This window comes from Ptiloglossa arizonensis, chromosome 6, assembly GCF_051014685.1.
Source record: "Ptiloglossa arizonensis isolate GNS036 chromosome 6, iyPtiAriz1_principal, whole genome shotgun sequence".
In the NCBI taxonomy this organism is placed as follows: Eukaryota; Metazoa; Arthropoda; class Insecta; order Hymenoptera; family Colletidae; genus Ptiloglossa; species Ptiloglossa arizonensis.
This window is the reverse complement of record NC_135053.1, coordinates 6,207,088-6,224,912: the sequence shown is the minus strand read 5'-3', so window position 1 is coordinate 6,224,912 and position 17,825 is coordinate 6,207,088. Positions and strand designations below refer to the sequence as shown.

At 33.3% G+C, this 17,825-nt stretch overlaps 2 protein-coding genes across 5 annotated transcripts in view; both read left to right on the top strand.

The window, feature by feature from the left end:
• The first annotated feature begins 132 nt into the window (after positions 1-132).
• Positions 133-8,546, top strand: Mapmodulin (acidic leucine-rich nuclear phosphoprotein 32 mapmodulin). Its single transcript, XM_076313951.1, has 8 exons — positions 133-400; positions 4,793-4,936; positions 5,139-5,258; positions 5,354-5,466; positions 5,598-5,704; positions 5,795-5,871; positions 6,061-6,151; positions 6,321-8,546. Exons 1-8 carry the CDS (start codon positions 353-355, stop codon positions 6,380-6,382), a joined length of 762 nt encoding a protein of 253 aa, XP_076170066.1. The 5' UTR covers positions 133-352; the 3' UTR covers positions 6,383-8,546.
• Positions 8,547-9,085: 539 nt separating this feature from the next.
• Amph (amphiphysin) overlaps positions 9,086-17,825 on the top strand; it is a 114,308-nt gene continuing 105,568 nt past the window's right edge. For all 4 annotated transcript variants that reach the window (XM_076314098.1, XM_076314097.1, XM_076314096.1 and 1 more), the window contains exon 1: positions 9,086-9,289. In XM_076314098.1, the coding sequence (XP_076170213.1) occupies positions 9,221-9,289 (69 nt within the window). In that variant the 5' untranslated portion in view covers positions 9,086-9,220. The remainder of the gene's footprint in view (positions 9,290-17,825) is intronic.

Here is a 17,825-nt window from a genome sequence, read left to right as displayed (position 1 = left end):
TTACACGAAATGACGCAAGATGTCAAGTCGATCGGTGCCACGAGTGAACGAAAGAACAGGATTGGTTGCTTCGAACGTAGTGGCAGACATGTGTTTCGTTTCCCGCCTAGTGGGTTGTTATTGTGTGGGGGCCCCGTCAGTCCGGTGAGTCGAGCGTAGAGAGCATAGGGCCTAGGCCAGAATCGAACCGCCGTTGGGTTGGCTCCTCGGTACGGTGGTGGCTCTGTCCGACTGGTGACCGACCGTGGTCCGTCCGTCATATTCCCGGTTTGAAAGCAAGGTTGCGACTAGTTGTTGCGACGCAGGAAGGTGCAGTGATCTGTGTACGGAGTTGCAAACGGGTCTGCCGGCCATGGAGAAGCGGATAGAGCTCGAAAAACGGGGAAGAACCCCCGGCGAAGTAAGACGAACCCCACTTATTTTATTACATTGCTTTGCTCGACACGAAACGATTCGCGGGTTGTTGCGTGCTTACTGTTCTATCGTATACATGTCTCTAAGAGCGGGTACAGAGTGAATCGTGTTCCTTCGCGCGACACCGACACCACGCACTCGCTCTGCGGCACGCCACTGGCTCCTCGAGGACGCACGAGAACTCGGATTTCTTGACGGCGACCGCGTGGCTCCAACGATTTATCGGGCAAGAAGACGTGTTCTCGGTGCCGACACGAGATGCTACGACTGCCACGAGAGTAACAGGCATGGCGTGGTTCGGTTAAACGGCTTGTTCTCTTGATTTTTCATTACCTCGTAACCGATAAGGCGCATTTTCTCACAGTGTTCCGTTTTTTTTTTCATTCGAGCACTCTATTTGGTAACCGCCGTGAATTTTTTTAACGGATCGATAGAAAATTCGAAGAAACCGATCTAGTTAGGGAGGATTCCCAGGTCAGTTGTCGTATCATATTAGCTGGAAAACAGAAACTCGGTAGCCGATTGGTTGACCGAATCCAACGAAGAATTGATCAACCAATCATTTATCAAGTTTTCCAAAGTTTTTCCAACATACGAAGCTTTCTACTAAGTACGAAGTCTCCCTTATCAAACCGCAGATGTTATTATATTCAAGGAAAAAGCACTATACAACTCGAAATTAAATGCATTTGACTTTAAATTTATTATTTTATTTACTATAAAACGTATGGTATCATATGTATATATTATGCCCTGCTGGTTCGTGATGTAATACATCGCAGAATCAGCGTCGTTGGCATAGAAAGTAAAACGTGTTTAATCAATGGAGACATTGCTCTCTTACAATGGCTGATTTTTTGGTGTACATATTCACGCATTTGTTAAAGAGTTTAAGAAATTATATTTATGTAGACATTCGATCGAACAATAAGCTTACTATAACTTTCATAATGTAATTTGCCTCAATCGCAATTCTATTAATTAATCGATTTTTAAAAACATATACATAATATCTTCATAATAAACGGTATTTGGAAAATTTCCAAGTCATGTGAGTTAAAAGCATTTTCTCCTTAATGAGTTTTTTTTTTAATTAATTAATATTTTCTTTTTATTATTTTTATATAAAAATATAATTGACTGTACTGATGCAATATTATGACAACGTTATACATACGTTACAAATTTGTCATTAATTCCGCGTGTTCATAAAGTTGTAACGATGGTATAAATAAACCAATTATTTTTTGTTTTGTTTTTGCTTTATTACATATATAGCATTTACTGTAAAAAATGCTTATTTTCAAAATATCTTTATAAATATATTAGAATAATATTTTTCTATAAATATTTGTTATCAATATATAAGTTTATTGTGAAAGATTAGAGTAATTTTAATAAATATAATTGTTTCTCATTTCAAATGCCGTGTTATACGCGAGTCGTGTGATCAAATTATAGCGTGGCGTGGCTGTCTCTAGGAGCCTCTTTTTTAAACTGCTGTGCATCGTACGTGTTTCCTACTGCAAAGCAAACACATCTTTGCAAGTCGTCAAGGCGTTTAAAAAAAATTGATTATTCACAATATGTTAAAATATCATTCTTTTTGTGCTGATTTGTTCATTTTTCATAAAAGCAATAGCAAAGTGTAAGAAGGCTTTGACAAGATGGTGCCCCTTTCGAACGAGTTTCGAAACATATGTAACCTCATATGCATTTATTTACAAGTTACGGTCACTTACATATGAATTATTACGTAGAGTTTAATCATTTTATGGCCACGATTTTCAGCATTTTAAGAACGTAAAATCCCATCAAGGTCAAACGAAAATTTAATCTTAAAAAATGTATGATATACATCTAAACATTGCACTTGACTACCTATTAGATTTTCTTATTACGCACATTTGTTTTAACGAATTATCCATTTATTTTATTTACGTGACAAAATTTCGATTGGTGACGTGCTATTATTGTTTCAAGAACGAAAATAATTTATACAAGGATATAGTTCTATTGGTAAAATTTCCTCTAGAATTGGAAACGTATATATTATTAGAAATCTGAGTTTAAAGAAATTCCAAACTGCTAACCGTATATTGTTCTACAAACCACTGACTGATAAATATTCTTTTACTTCGTTCCGTTTTAGCACACACAAATACAATTTTGAGATTACCACAGTGATCAATTTTCGTTTAAAACATTGTATCGTATTTTTTGTGTTTCATATGTTTTCCTCGCCATATAGTAAAAGTATATTATGTAAATCAATTATCAGCGGGAAGAGTTATGCGTGCCATGAGGTGCTGCTACGAGATGCGCGTGCGAGTGGACGTCGCCATTATTTTCCGGTGCGCGCGAGAATATTTTTATCCACAATTATATTTCTGTATGCTTTGTAGAGAATATCACTTATTCTAAAATATTTCCAACCATTTCAACGTATACAAATAATAGTGAACTGTTTGCACGTAAAGTTTTTTGTGTATTTAATCAACAGTCGTGATTCATGGCGTATTACTGATCACTGTGCAGCCATCTTGGACGAGTCCACTCTGTCACTAACTGACACGAGTACGTTTCAGAATAATAAGTAACCTAAAATAACTATTTTTCACGTGTCCGCATCACGTAATAAATTTTATTACAATAAGTGGCTAACACTCGACACGACGATATCGACTCCTTGTATTATATTAATATAGAACGCATATGCGTGGGTGTTAGCATCGCGTTAAACACCGGCGTTGCGATGCGGTTCGTTCAGCAGTGCTGTAACTACTACTTTGTGGTCCACTGCATAAAACAATGAAATTTTATATATTGGCGATTTTCTATTAATACAAAGCAAACTTTTAATAGTGTTCTTTTCGTAACGCAAATACTTTTACACTTTTTACAATTTAAATATTAAGAACAAATATTTAATGCATATTTCATTATTATGCAGTTAATTATTCATAAATTTATAAGCATTTTTCGATAAAACAATTCATAAATAATAATGTTAAAAAATTGCGATTTTATTATTTATTAATTCATTGCTTTTTGAAATATGAAATTCTCATTATTTTCACTTTTTTTTTTGATTGCATTTCATACATGTTACGTTTAAATTGAATTATTATTTTAATCCGACAATAATTATTCATCGTGAAACAGGAATCAATGCTTTCTCGGCTTCATTTAATTTTATTGCTCGATCAAATATCATCACCTCTATCCATCTCGTAGATAACTTGTAGCTGTCATTGATCCGCTCCTATAAGCCACGACACTCGTAAACGCTTCCACTACGATCAGTGCAACGCACGACGCAGCCAATCAGCCGGTCGGTCGGAATGTCGGGCAGTGAATCTAAGATAAGGACATGCGACGACTCCGAGGCTCAGCGTGAAAGCGGTTCGTCGTCACTAAAGACTGCTACGCAAGTGTATTCGGTTTTATAGTATTTCATATCCGTAACAAATTTCCCTTCAATAAAATATCAATTTATTAATTGATATTTTAATCAAGTAAATTATATTTTTTTTCCAGACAATTAAAAAAAATAAATAATACCCATGATTATGCAAATACATGTTTCAGATGCATAAATTATGTTGAAAAAGCTATTCGAACATGTATTAAAAATGAATTCAGTGACATCAGAACTTAAACTACTTCGATTCGTTACTGTCGCGTGTCATAGTCAGTACTTATCGCTTGCCGGCTTTTCTGATGCCGCTAAACAAGACGCGTCGTACACTCTACTATCATCCCCCTGTATCCCGGGAACCCCCTTCTCACTTCTCTCCCCTGTTTCTCCTCTTTCCTTTCTATCTCCCCTCTCTCTTCACCTTTCTCTTTCTCCGATCAATAAAATAGCCCATCTCCCGCGAAAGCTTATCGTTCGTTTGAATTTCAGCGTCTATTGCCTAACTTTTTCATACACACCATGTTTTAGTATTGTCACCTTTACAGCATAATGCGTTTATAAATACAATTGAGAATACGAAGATGTTTCTACTCAAAACCGGTTTATTTAATTGAAGTAAACTTGAGCTGTTGAAAGTGGTAATTCCAATTAGTAGTTTATAAATAATTAGTGCAAAATAAATGTTTACATAAGTTAATTATTTTTAATTAAACAAACTGGGTTGCATCCTTTTACATTTCATTATTTGTACACAAAAAATGTATTTACCATGAAGCATTATCATGTAAATCTTTTTATAACAAGTAAAAATATAAATTTCGAGTTTCTATTATTATGTATTTAAACTTGACCTTATATTGTTCTCATTTTTTCAGGCAAAAGGTGATATGCATTGAAATATTTTTATATTTAATACAGAATCGTATTGCTTATATACAAATTGTTATTACTTTTCAGATCAAAGAACTTGTCCTTGACAATTGTCGAAGTACGTATATCGTAGGTCTGACAGATGAATTTGCTGCTTTAGAAACACTAAGTCTCATTAATGTGGGTCTTACCAGTCTAAAAGGCTTCCCAAAATTGCCAAGCCTCAGAAAGGTAAGCAATGATATTGTTAACTTTTTGTGTAACGTATACAAAGTATAAATATGATTTAATAAATATGAAATATTATGCTTGTTCACTTTATGTCGGTAGTTATTCAAGAATAACACTTTATTCTAAATAGAATATAATGGTAAAATAATATTGAAAAGTAATGAAAGCAGGTGTAAACATGAATTACTTTTGTTTCATACAGTTGGAACTAAGTGACAACAGAATTTCTGGTGGTTTAAATCTTCTTCATTCAAGTCCCAAGTTAACTCACCTTAATCTTAGTGGCAACAAGATCAAAGATCTTGACACACTTCAACCTTTAGTGAGTTCTAATATTTTTAATTTATTTCTATTTTATATATTTTACATATTGTATATGATCTATGTAAATATTAACAACAATATTCTAATTTATAGAAAGAGTTTAAGAATTTGAAGAATCTTGATTTTTTTAACAATGAAGTAACAAACTTGGATAATTATAGAGAGAAAGTTTTTAGCCTTATTCCCAGTCTTCGATATCTTGATGGGTATGTATTTTTAATATAACTTGAAATAGATTTATTATTTTATTAGTTTATTTTTCCTATTCTATTATTTCATTATATTTTAAACTCATGACATTACTTCAGAATATACATTGTCTTATGTGGTATGACAGGTTTGACATAGATGATCGTGAAGTAGATGACACAGAAGGAGAAGATGATGAGGTAAATGGAAATGAAGACGGAGATGGTGATGCTAATGAAGAGGATAGTGAGGAAGGTTAGTAAAGATAAAAGTTTTAAACACATATTACATATAATTCGATTTCATGTTATTTAAAGAATTTTTATTGTAAATATTAAATTTCAGTTTCAGACGAAGAAGATGATGAAGATTTTGATGAAGGTGGTGTAGGTTTAGAAACTGTCTACAAAGATGGTTTAGAGGTTAGTTAATTACTATTTCAAATTGTATTTTATTCATAGCAATTTGTAAAATAGAACATTCTCACTGATAATTACTATTTTAAATTGAAGTGGATAAATTTGGATAAATGAATTTATCCAAATGGATTACAAACTTAATTCGTTTTTATAAATTTTGATCAACATATATATGTGGTTCATGTGATGTAGGATGATAGCGATGAAGATGATTTCTTGTGCGACGAAGAAGAAGAAGAAGATGATGATGATGGTGAAGATGATGAACAAGATGAGGAAGAAGGTAAATATTTTACATGTTAATTTATTTATAATTTTTATTTAGAGTAAATATTTTTTTAATTTTATTTATTGTACAATACTACTAGTTTTGTTACACGAAGAAGAACTAAATAATACTTAAAATGTGTGTATGACAAATTTTATTATATATTTTTTTATGCATTGCATAGAATCGTCTCCTGCTCGAGGTAAGAAGAGAAAACATGAAGATGGAGGAGAGTCAGGGAACTAGAACCATAAAGAGCAGGTTTCTGATACTGTTGAATGAGTGTAAAATTCATATAAATAATAACAATAATTGAGACGCCGAGTGAACACCTGGGAATCAAACTAATTGACCGACCAATGACAGACTACAGTTAGTTGTGTGAATTTATCAGTAAATCATTGACTGACAAATTGTCTGTGGAACAACAAACGATTTACCATTGCGGAGAAGAGGAATATGAATGAATACGAAAAATGGATAATGATGGCATAAAATAGGGCTGCATTCCAGCTGGACACAGCACGTTTTAGTTATACTAACGATATTTTATATAGAGTATATAGTTAGAATATTAGTGGTGTTGCATAGTGGGTGAAAGATCAGATATTGAAGGACTTGAAGAAAGCGGCAGTGGAGTTTTACACTTGAAGGAGCATATTTGTCTGTTAGCTCCAGTCGGCCAAAGGCTGGTCACGCTGGAATGCAGTCATCGTTAATCAGTACTAAGGTTACATAAGTTACATTTTAAATACATTATTATTGTACTATGAATAAGTCTAGAGTACACGAGGAACAACTTTTGTACAGGTTTACACCATACATTGAGGTGCATTACGCCTCTGTGATTTTTGGGACAGAAAATAAAGAGATAAATATATGTTGCTCATACATTGAGCTTATATCTATAAACGACGTATTGAGATAGAAACTACATCATAAGAACGAAGAAATAAAAAACAAGTATGTACATTTCCTTTCTTAGAATAATAGTGATTGAAATATATAATTGATATCGATTAAAATGGATCAGTTAAGCTCGTAAAAAGTATCTTAATATTTTCATTTATAATGTTTTGATATAAATTAAATAGTTTTGCTATTTCAAGAAATAATAATCTTGAAAGAAACTGTTAAGTAATATAAGAACACAATGAATATTGTGGCTCCTGATTTGTAATTTTTAGTAAATTGTAAGTTTGGAATCTATGTACATTGGCAGTAAGTCATACAATACATGGCTGTTAAGATTATTTTTGTTTACTCTTGAGCATTCCGTGTGCTACATGTTATGCTCTAATATAACAAATTCATTTAATTATTAATATTATTCTAATATCTTCCTGTTTCAAAATGCAGACGTTAGCTATAACAATTAAATGTTTTTGTATTACTAAATCATGCAGTTTTTTACAATAACAATAGAATTACTTGTTGGGTAGTTTTGTTCATACACTACAAAACTAAGTGTTTGTAACATAATATTAAAAACAAAATCAAAATTTAAAATTGCTGTAAATCCATGATTACCTTTAATTTCTGTCTCTGAAGTTACCATAGCGCTGACACATCAAGTGATGATTAAAGTGCGAAGTTTATTGGTAATGATCATTAATATTATTATTAATATTAAATTACTATTATGATTTAAAAAAAAAAAACTATTTACACTTGCGCTTTCGCACTTTTGAATCGTATTTAAAAAGTCAGAAACGCAAAAATTTAAGTTGTAGCAGAAAGACAAAATTTCGAGAAATAGGCGCAAAAATAAAAGATGGATCAGACGATGTAGTTAATGGTGAGACTGTGGCAAGTGGATTACTGGACGGACTACCAATTAACTACGTGATCGTGAGAATGGATGGAAGTGAAATAGCGTGTGAGAGTGCAAGAGAGGATCGGTTTTATAAGAAAAAAAAAGTTACGGTAGAGTCGAGGATCTGGCGCCTCTTTGTCGCCAGTTTGGTTATGGCCTTATCCAATTTTTCCAAGACTAAAGCAAATTTATATTAGGTACAATGAGTATATGACATGTACAGGTCCAAATCTGTAAATTTCCAATCTGCAATTTGTAATTGCGGCTCGCGCGGATGTCGTATTAAAAGTTAAATTATAAATAATAACAAAATTAAATTATAATTAAAAAATTAAATTATAAATAATTAACAAATTAAATTATAAATAATTAAACATTCCGCGCGTCCCGCGACACATACACTTTTGTCAATTGCAATTTTGGATAGCCATTTACGTAATCTATCACCTTCTATTATCAGATATATTACATCTGTGTATTGTCTGTCTGTTCCGTTGTTAAAATGGATTTTTATCATAACGTTTGTTTATTTCGAGCAATCCGCATCACAAAATAAGAAAAAATAATTTATTAATAAAACCATTTACAAATCAAGAGCTGTATGTCTGATAACGATTATTAATCCATTTTTTTGTTATTTAAGTATACCTATGTATATTGAAAATTTTATTGTTCAAAGCCGGAATATTCTCATTATTTATTACACTATTTTCAGTTTTCTTATAACCTTTTTCTTCTAATTTACAATAAACGCATTGGTACAAACGGAAAGAATGGTTATTTCTCGTTAATATTTGATGTAATAAGCATGTTAAATATTTACTTCATATGATTAAATAGTATACCTAATTAGATTGCATCACTTGAATCATTAATTATAAGCTAATGCACGAAAAAATATATGTACTAAAATATTATTGGTAAAGTTTATTTCGAAACCAATGAATTATGTTTGAATGTAGTTGTTTTCATCAGGATAATCTATTTTGTCTTTTGCACGTTAAGATTCGACTTTTGTTACTCTGTTGTACCAACAGTTTACTAGCGTGGATGGTGCTGCCAGGACACGTCGACTCCTGAAAACCTGATAACCCAGCCTCAGCGTGACATTTCGCGTTGAGTATTCAGTGTTTCTCCGCGCTTCCGTTCGTGCGTTTTGGTTGTGGTACGGTCTGAAGAAAAGCAAATTCGGCTGGGATTTGAAGTTGAATTTAGTGTTTTGCGCAGAAAAGTTTCGAAGTCGCCACTTTTTGAATAACGTAAAAAAAATGGCTGAAAGTAAGGGTGCGTTGATCGCGAAAACAGTGCAAAAACACGCAGGCAGAGCGAAGGAGAAGGTAAGTACTATCTAAACGCACATACATATTTGTATCTTCGTAACAGGTTTCTTCGAGGAGCGTGACAATGGATCGAGCGGTTCTAACAATATTGTTTCTTTATAAACCAGTCTATTCACTTTTTCTCAATTGTGTACTCTTTATTTTGATCCTTTTGGTGCATGCTATGTAATTTTAACGTCTACGCGGTATCATAACCTCTTGGACAATTTCGACCTCTTCGTAGGGGTCGTGTTTTACGAAATTTGACATTTCGTGATTTATGATAATTTTAAGAGATCTTGTACTCCATTTTGAAAACAAGCCGGTAACTCATTACATTCTCTTATTGTTCGCACAGAGGTGACTTATATAATCGGTAAACATGTACCAGTTGTGTAGCAGAGTTTCATTTAAAATGACAATTATGCAACTCTTGGGCTTGGTTCAGCGTAGTAATGCATATACTACAGGTACATCTTGTACATCGGTTGAGCATCTTGTACGCTTTTGAGCGAAGTATCTAATTGTAATAAGCCGGGTAGTTTGTCACGTGATACGAATTTTTCGTTATTTATCGTTGAACGTTTGCGTTTTCAGACTTGCAAATTTCTTAAAATAAAACGAGTTAACAACGGTTACAACGAATTACAACGGTTGTCTCACGGAGATATTTTACTTTCTTAATTTTCTTTTAGATTAATTTTATTCCATTGCTCGTTGGAATTACCATTATAAACTGTTACTATAACGAATTTATAGAATATTTGTCAGTTTCATTACGTGCATTTTTCAATCAATGGAATTGCAAACGTAGTGAAAACATTAATATATTAATATATTACGATGGAAATTAGAAAATAGTAAAGAATAAGACGATTGATCCTGACTTAAATGCCCAGACGAATATATGCTTTATTATTGAATTTTATTGGTCCTCTTTTGTAATGTACTTTGAATCTGTTTACGCGTATTCATTTCAGTTCAAAGTGGAGTTGCAGTCCTTTGAGTCGTTATATATTATATAACCGATGCTTCGTACGGATTGTTTCGCTTTTATGCTTCAATTCAGAAAAGCGAAAAAAAAGACGTACATTAACAGTTTTATTCCGTTGGTACCTGTAGTACGATCGTAACACGTGAACCATATCGTTATACAATGATTACCGCTAAAAAAAATGTGTTGCTCGGATCACGTTCAGCGTGAAATAATTTCAAATGCACTGACCGAAATGTCGAATGGAAAATTTGTAAATTCTTTGTATTGTGATATATTTTTCCGGCGCAAGTTTTTAATATTTTAATAATGTTTAGGAGATATTTAAAATCTGGTTTTCTTTGAACACAACACGTTCGTTGTAATAAAAATTTAGAAATTATTTTGGAATCTTAAAAAAATGGAGAAAACCTTTTCAGTGGTATATTCGAATGGGGTATGAATTATTGAAAATTGCTACGTCGAATAATTTTGATGGTATATCGGTTCTTAATTAACAAAAGTAATTGTACGAAAGAAAACTTGTAGTTTTGGATGAAGATTTTTATACTTTAATATTCTTAACGATAAATTATTACGCGTAACTACTGTTAATACAAAGTCACAGACCAAGTGTAATATGACCTTAAAGTGGCCTTGAAGTTAACAACTCGATAATCAAAATGGATTATAGAATAACAACGTTCCAGCTTTGGACAGTGTTTTAATTGGAGATTACGTTTCAAGCGATGCCCTTTTGTATCCTCGCATGTTTTCACGCGCTGTTTAAACTTCTTATGTGCATCAACTTCCGCAAGTCTTTTACAGACGAACGTTGAGTTCAAATATTAATCAAGGTCAAAGAAACGTTCTCTACACGGGTCACTTGTGTCGTAAAATTCTTGAAAAATAAGTAAAATAAATACAAGAAAGGCGGTGCTTAGCACCATATTGCTTTCGCGAAAGAGATTTTTCTCTCATATCGGCGGATCGCGTCTCGAAAGTTGAAAAGAATTGGGTCATTGAGAACGCGGCGTAAGTTATGCAGAGATTATTGGTTCTTTACAAGCACAATAGTCTTGTATTTTGATTTTCGGTGAATGAAAACATGCGGGTACCTTGTGCAACGTATCGTAGGATCTTATAATTCGTAGGTGTTTTAAGTTGCTTTCATGGTGGAGGTTATACACAGACTTATCTGGTAGAACCGGTCTAAGGTATTGCCATGCCGGGGTTACCACTCTCGTCCAAACTGAGAATCAGGCTTAAATCGAGGAAAAGACAGAAAATCGGTTTCTAAGTCGCAGAACCGTAGGTGCGAATTAAAGTCGCTAGACGCGTTTTAAATGCGCATTGCATATCTAAGAAGTGATACATCGATATCGATATAACGAAATAATTGTAGTAATCTAATGGCGTTCATTACGGTCTACATGAGAATTTATGTGGTAAAATAAATTAATTGTAAACGTGAAACACCGAAATTATCAGTTTAAGTGGCCCGACAGATACGTATGTACGTAATTTGTTTCTAAAAGCTTCTAAATAATTTAAGAGCCTTTCTACTGACAATACTAAAATGAAAAGCAACAAAATATTTGTACCAGAAAGGTAAAGAAGAAATGTAGTTAATTGCCTATATTTATAAATATATCTAGATATAACAAATGCGTAAGTATTTTCTTCGAAACAATTATAGAGAGCAACAAAATTCTTTTGTTGTATTTTAGATTTTACCGAGGCTGCGAAGCATTCCAAATAACGCATAATATTTATTGAAATGAAACATTTCTTCGTATTTTACATAGTCGGAGAAGTATAATGGAAAATTCTCATTTGTACAGTAATGTTTATACCATATTGGGAACGTTTTAAATAATATTTCCAACGTAGTACATCACTAATTTATCGTTTTACTAAATAGTAAACAATTATTTTTGTTTTCACTTTCTCCGCTGGATAAAAATTGAAGAAAACGTGTGTCTATTATACAGTAGGTCTCGTATATTGTCCATCTGAGCATCTTTGTTATTCCACACAATACGCGAAAATGTTACTCACAAAAATTAGCGTTTAAAAGTACATAATATGGTACGAATAGTTTTTCTAACAAACGGAGACTTAGAGGAGATATACAGGTTTATTTTGTTTTTTAAATGGAATATCAAATTTTTTATGCTCGATTTCGATAAAATGGCGTATTTTAAATATAAAAATTTTAATTTGTCGACTTTCGTTCAGCTCGCTTGAAATGTCGGCTATGAAAATTTCACGTTGACTATCTTTGGTTCACTAATTGAGCTAATAATACTATTTCGTAATATATATATATATATATATATATATATATATATACAATTTGTTATTTGTTGAACGAACAAAGTCAAATGTCTCAGGTAAGGTATACTTTGTGCTTTAATATTTAGAGTACATCATTTATACATAGCTATTTCCTTAAACCCTAAAATTTTTCCAAGTAACATTTTCGCACGTTAATTAAAATAACGAAGATATTTAGGTGGACAGAATATATAGAATATTTAATCAATAATTGTAATTAATATCAATATTATTTTATAAGTACATTGCATTTAATGAATAAGGTGATCGTCTGCAGTGGAATACAGTTAAAAAGAACATGTTTCGATCGATTAATATTATGATTAATTTAATTAAAATTTTTATTTATTATATCATTGTACTTTTTTGTTTTCATTATTTTATCTACACCTATATATTAAAGCATGAAATCCTTTCCATGGGAAACATATTCACGCCAATCAAGTTTCTCCATTAAATTTTACAGCTTTGCGTAATAAATATTCTTCAATGTTATAACAGCCTTTTTCCACATTTTTCGTTTCTGCTTTACTTGTCGCAAATCAAATGTCTTCTCATCGCCCCGTATCTTTATTTAACGTTACATCAATGATACTTTTTAATTAAATTTGTCCTTGAAAACCTTTCTCTCTCTCTCTCTCTCTCTGCAACATTTTATGCAGCACACGTGTGTTATAACTAGCATTAGATCAATTTATATGTACTTGCACATTGTATAAAAAGTGATTAAACTTTTAATATGTATTTAAATCTTCTATCTTCACATCAGAAGAGTATATAATTTTATAGACGATGATCAATTCGTACATTCTGCGAGAATATGCTTATCTTCCTCTTTTAGATAATCGTGCTCCTAAACGGTTCTAAAGTTAAGTAGTTCTTTGAAGTAGACTACTTGAAAGCCTTCCAAGATTTCCGATACATTTCCCGTGTTAATAGTCAGTAGTACTCTCTTAAACACTGTTTCGTGAAAGAACTGACATTACCTTTTTGATATAACTACATTTTAATCGATAACTTCGTACATAGCAATGTCAGTATTGAACACAAAGTACAATAACAAGGTGCAATGATTTTTCACGTATCACACATGCTACACGTGAAATAAATTTTCTTGGCAATTATTAACCGCATATAACTGTGTGCCTCCAAATATCTTTTTATTCTCTTCGTTCGAATCTTCAGATATTGGACGTATACATGGTAAATGTTCGTTTAAAAATTTATACAGAATGGAGGGATTTATCCAAGTGACAAAACTTACAGTTAAATACCATACACGATTTGTCGCGAAGATAATCGTCGTGAACTTGTTCAAAATAGCACAACACGGACGACTTTTGAGAAACAATGTTCTATTTTATTTAAAATATCGAGCAATGTATCGAATGTTCGTTATGTATACTTTTGCGGAGTGTCTTTGAGAATACTCACCGCGGCGTTTTGACTGTCTGGAATGTTATCGTAACGCTTTCCTTTCATGGTTATTTTAAGTCGTGGAAAGAAAAAAACAATCACACGGTGCTAAATCCGACGAATACCGGGAATGGTGCAATATAGTAATTTGTTTTTGCGCTAAAAAAGCAGTTACAGCCGCTGCGCGGTGAGCCCGGTGCATGATCGTGTAACTCGGCCCAACTGCCAGGGTTCACGATATTGAGGACGAATACGGCGAATTCGTTTAATAAAACGCTTCATAACGCCTAAGAAGAAGTCACCATTGACTGTATGACCTGACGGAACGAACTCCTTATGAATAATTCCGATCGAATCACAGAAACGGATAAACATTGTGTCTTTACTTTTGATTTCTGCAAACGGCATTTCTTCAGAGTTGACTCTTCTGGCATTTATTCAGAGTTGATTTCCATTCGGCACTTTGACGATTTGTTTCTGGATCGTATCGAAATCACCAAGTTCCATCACAATCGATCCAAGGAAGTTTGGATCCTTACGGATAGTTTCAATCAGATTTTTGCAATGTTTAACACGGTTCCATTTTTTGGTTGAAGCGTGCGGGACAAACCGTGCACAAACTTTCGAACCTTTGGCTCTTTGGTTAAAATGCGATCAATTTAGTCTTCCGATAAGCACAGATTACTTTCCAATAATTTTAACGAACATTTTGGCCGATTTCTTATTGCTTCGCGTACCTTTTCGATGTTTCTTTTCGGTGATTTCTTTTCTTAGACGGTCCAAGCGGTATCGTCGTTAACATTAGGTTTACGGATATTTCTTGTGTTGAATTGGCGCGTATCGAGAAGAAATAGGTAGGTATACCGTATAGAGAATTATAAAATTAGAAAGTTATGAAGAAAATGAATTTCAATACGTATTTGTCTCGTTAATTGGATAAAAGTCGGTACAAGTGACCGAAGAAACATGTAAACGGTATTTGTAATTTTCTTCATCGATAGAAATGCGTCAAAATCACGTGTTTTTTCGACCCGGTTCAAATCGTTTATACCACTGGTAAATTTTACTACGCGATAGACAGTTATCATTGTACACTTTCTGTAACAATCGATGAGTTATCATCGTACACTTTCTGTAACAATCGATGAGTTTCGATAATGCTTTCACCGAGTTTGAAACAAAGTTTCATCTAAATACCTGTGATTTCTAACGTGACTTCTAACGATTCAACTGTCATAAAACTTGAAGAAAATAGCAACGAAGGATACATTTCTCGACGACATAAGTTTCGTATAAATGTTGCCATCGGTTTCTTTTATTCTTATACAGTTTGGTTATTTTTGCGACAAACTGTGCACAATAGCCATTACACTGATAACAATAACTTGTAATTCTTGCTCAATTTCGATATTAACGGTAATAAGCTATTACGCATGTAGGTGCAGGTACTTTTGATCAAAGGAGGAGATTGAACATTTATGTTATATTTTACGAAATCTGGCGTGTACATATTTTTCTCTGCTTATCAGAATTTCGTATTTTCGTGCAAACAGATGATCCACAATATGTGATTTTGCAAGTCCAAGTTGGAAAATCGGGATAACGTTGCGATATCATGATTTGAAAGTCCTTATTAAGCTTTCTTTTTCAACTATTACTCGTATTATGTTAGGAGTATGTAGATTCTTCTTAAAAATGTTAATGCGGTTTCTGGATTACCGTTATTACGGTAAAGCTGCCTAAAAATATGTATTACGTATTACGGTATCTATTTTGAAATTTTCAAATAAACGAGGTACATGTTCAGAGGTAACCGGTCTTTTAAAATATTAAAATCTTTTCAAAAAACTATTCACGCTTTCAACGGTCCGTCTCTATTTCGTGCATAACCTACTTTTGTTCGTTTCTTTCGTCGATAGTTATTTTGTTTCCGTTTTAAACGATGCAGGTACGAGTACTTGAAACTTATTTGGAACAAGTGCGTCTTTGATTGGTAAGAATTTTTTATACGATAAAAAAATGTTTCCACTTTTAAGAAATTCTCGAAACTGATTCGTACTCGCGAGATATTGAAATATATCGGGATATGTTTATTATATATCCGTTTGTTGTAACAGCAACCTTTCATTTTAAGTTTCTTTTTTCCTGTCCATTGTAGATTGCTCTTTACAATCTGCAGTTTGAACTTTTATTTAAATAAATGTACACGTCGTTCCAAATTATGATTACTTCGCATTCTTCAATTCCATTTACAAGTCGCGCGATGCACGAGGCTTCGAATCTTATTTTTTCACGAGTAATGTCATTTAAGTCACTGGGTGCAAAGTTATTAATAATAATATCTCTTACGGATAAAATAATGCAACCGATTGTTGCCTGTGACGATTGTACAACGAATGGAGTTTCTTTTCGCAAGGCGCGAACTCTAATATTTGTAAACTTTTAAATAGCACTACTCTCGTTAGTAATATTATAAAATAACAAGTACATCGGACAAATTGTCGATTATTTCAACTTTGTACCCTACGGTACGAATAAATATTAGGGACATCCTTAAGTATGGAAAACTGGTGTGGCGTTTAACGTGTTAACCCACCGATTGAAAGTTGAATTATCGATGAATAATTCATATGTGCCTAAAGATTAGTATTGTCTTCCTCGCGGTGTACTCTGAGCAAGTGTTAAAAGGAAGGGGCGGTATATTCGATCATCGGAGCATTGCCTCTCGTGTGTAAAAAGTTCAGCCAAGTCATTGTTCGTATATAACCGAGGATCATTAAGGGAATACATATTGCAGTCTAGAATTAAAAAGAGGAATCGATGAAGAGAGAATCCTCTTGAAGTGTATAATTTCGAAAATATATCTGCAAAACCATTTGCTTCGATTCGCGAAAATACCGACGATATAGAGGTTTGAATATACATTTCTGTTACGTGTGAAATTGATAAAAGAAACTTCAAATATAATTTTCTCGAAACGCTACTTTTTAAACCGGCTTCCATGATATCTCAATATCCGGTTCACCGATTTGCATCGTATTTGGAGAGAATCTTCAGTAGATATACCTTTATCGAACTAGAGATTCTTAAAAATATGAAGTTTCACTATTCTTTTTCCAACATACCGAACACGAAATAGAGTTAAAGAATATCAATTGAGAATTTAAAGTTTCGTCTCTTCTTTTATTTATCGAGATTTCGACTTCTCCCTGATTCTTGCTGTAATTACATTCTTCCCGACGAAGATACTTCATCGCCCTTTGATTCCGATTAGCGGATCGGCTGGAATCGTGAAAACCAATAGCATCTTTTTTTAGAAGAGTCGTTAAATAAGAAGCTGTAACTCCAATCATTTTTAATATTTCTGAATGAAAAGATACTCCAGGTACTTATAAGACGGACAAACGTATCCGAGGAATCTCGTTAATAGGCTATTTAGCCTATCTACCGTTAAAAAAGGAATCGTAAAAGGCACCGAAAAACTAACAGTCTAGACAGCGATACCTTCTTAAAACTGGACAAGAGACTGGTGTCTTTTCTCGTACCGCAGAAGTGTGGCATGCCGGTCTGCGGTATCGTGCATTATATCAGCATTCACCTTCGTATTTGCCTGACTGCCGGTGAAACCGAGAGGACGATACCTGTGTAACGAGAACGTAGCAACGACCGTTGAAAGTGTTCTATAATCTTCTTCAAGAACAACGGGAAACAATCAAGTAAACGATAAATGTTCGTAAAGGAAACCGTAAAATGCTTTCGCGATATCACCTCTCGATGACAAAGACGCGGAAGATAATCGATGAAAGGCTTTTCTCAAGCGATTAC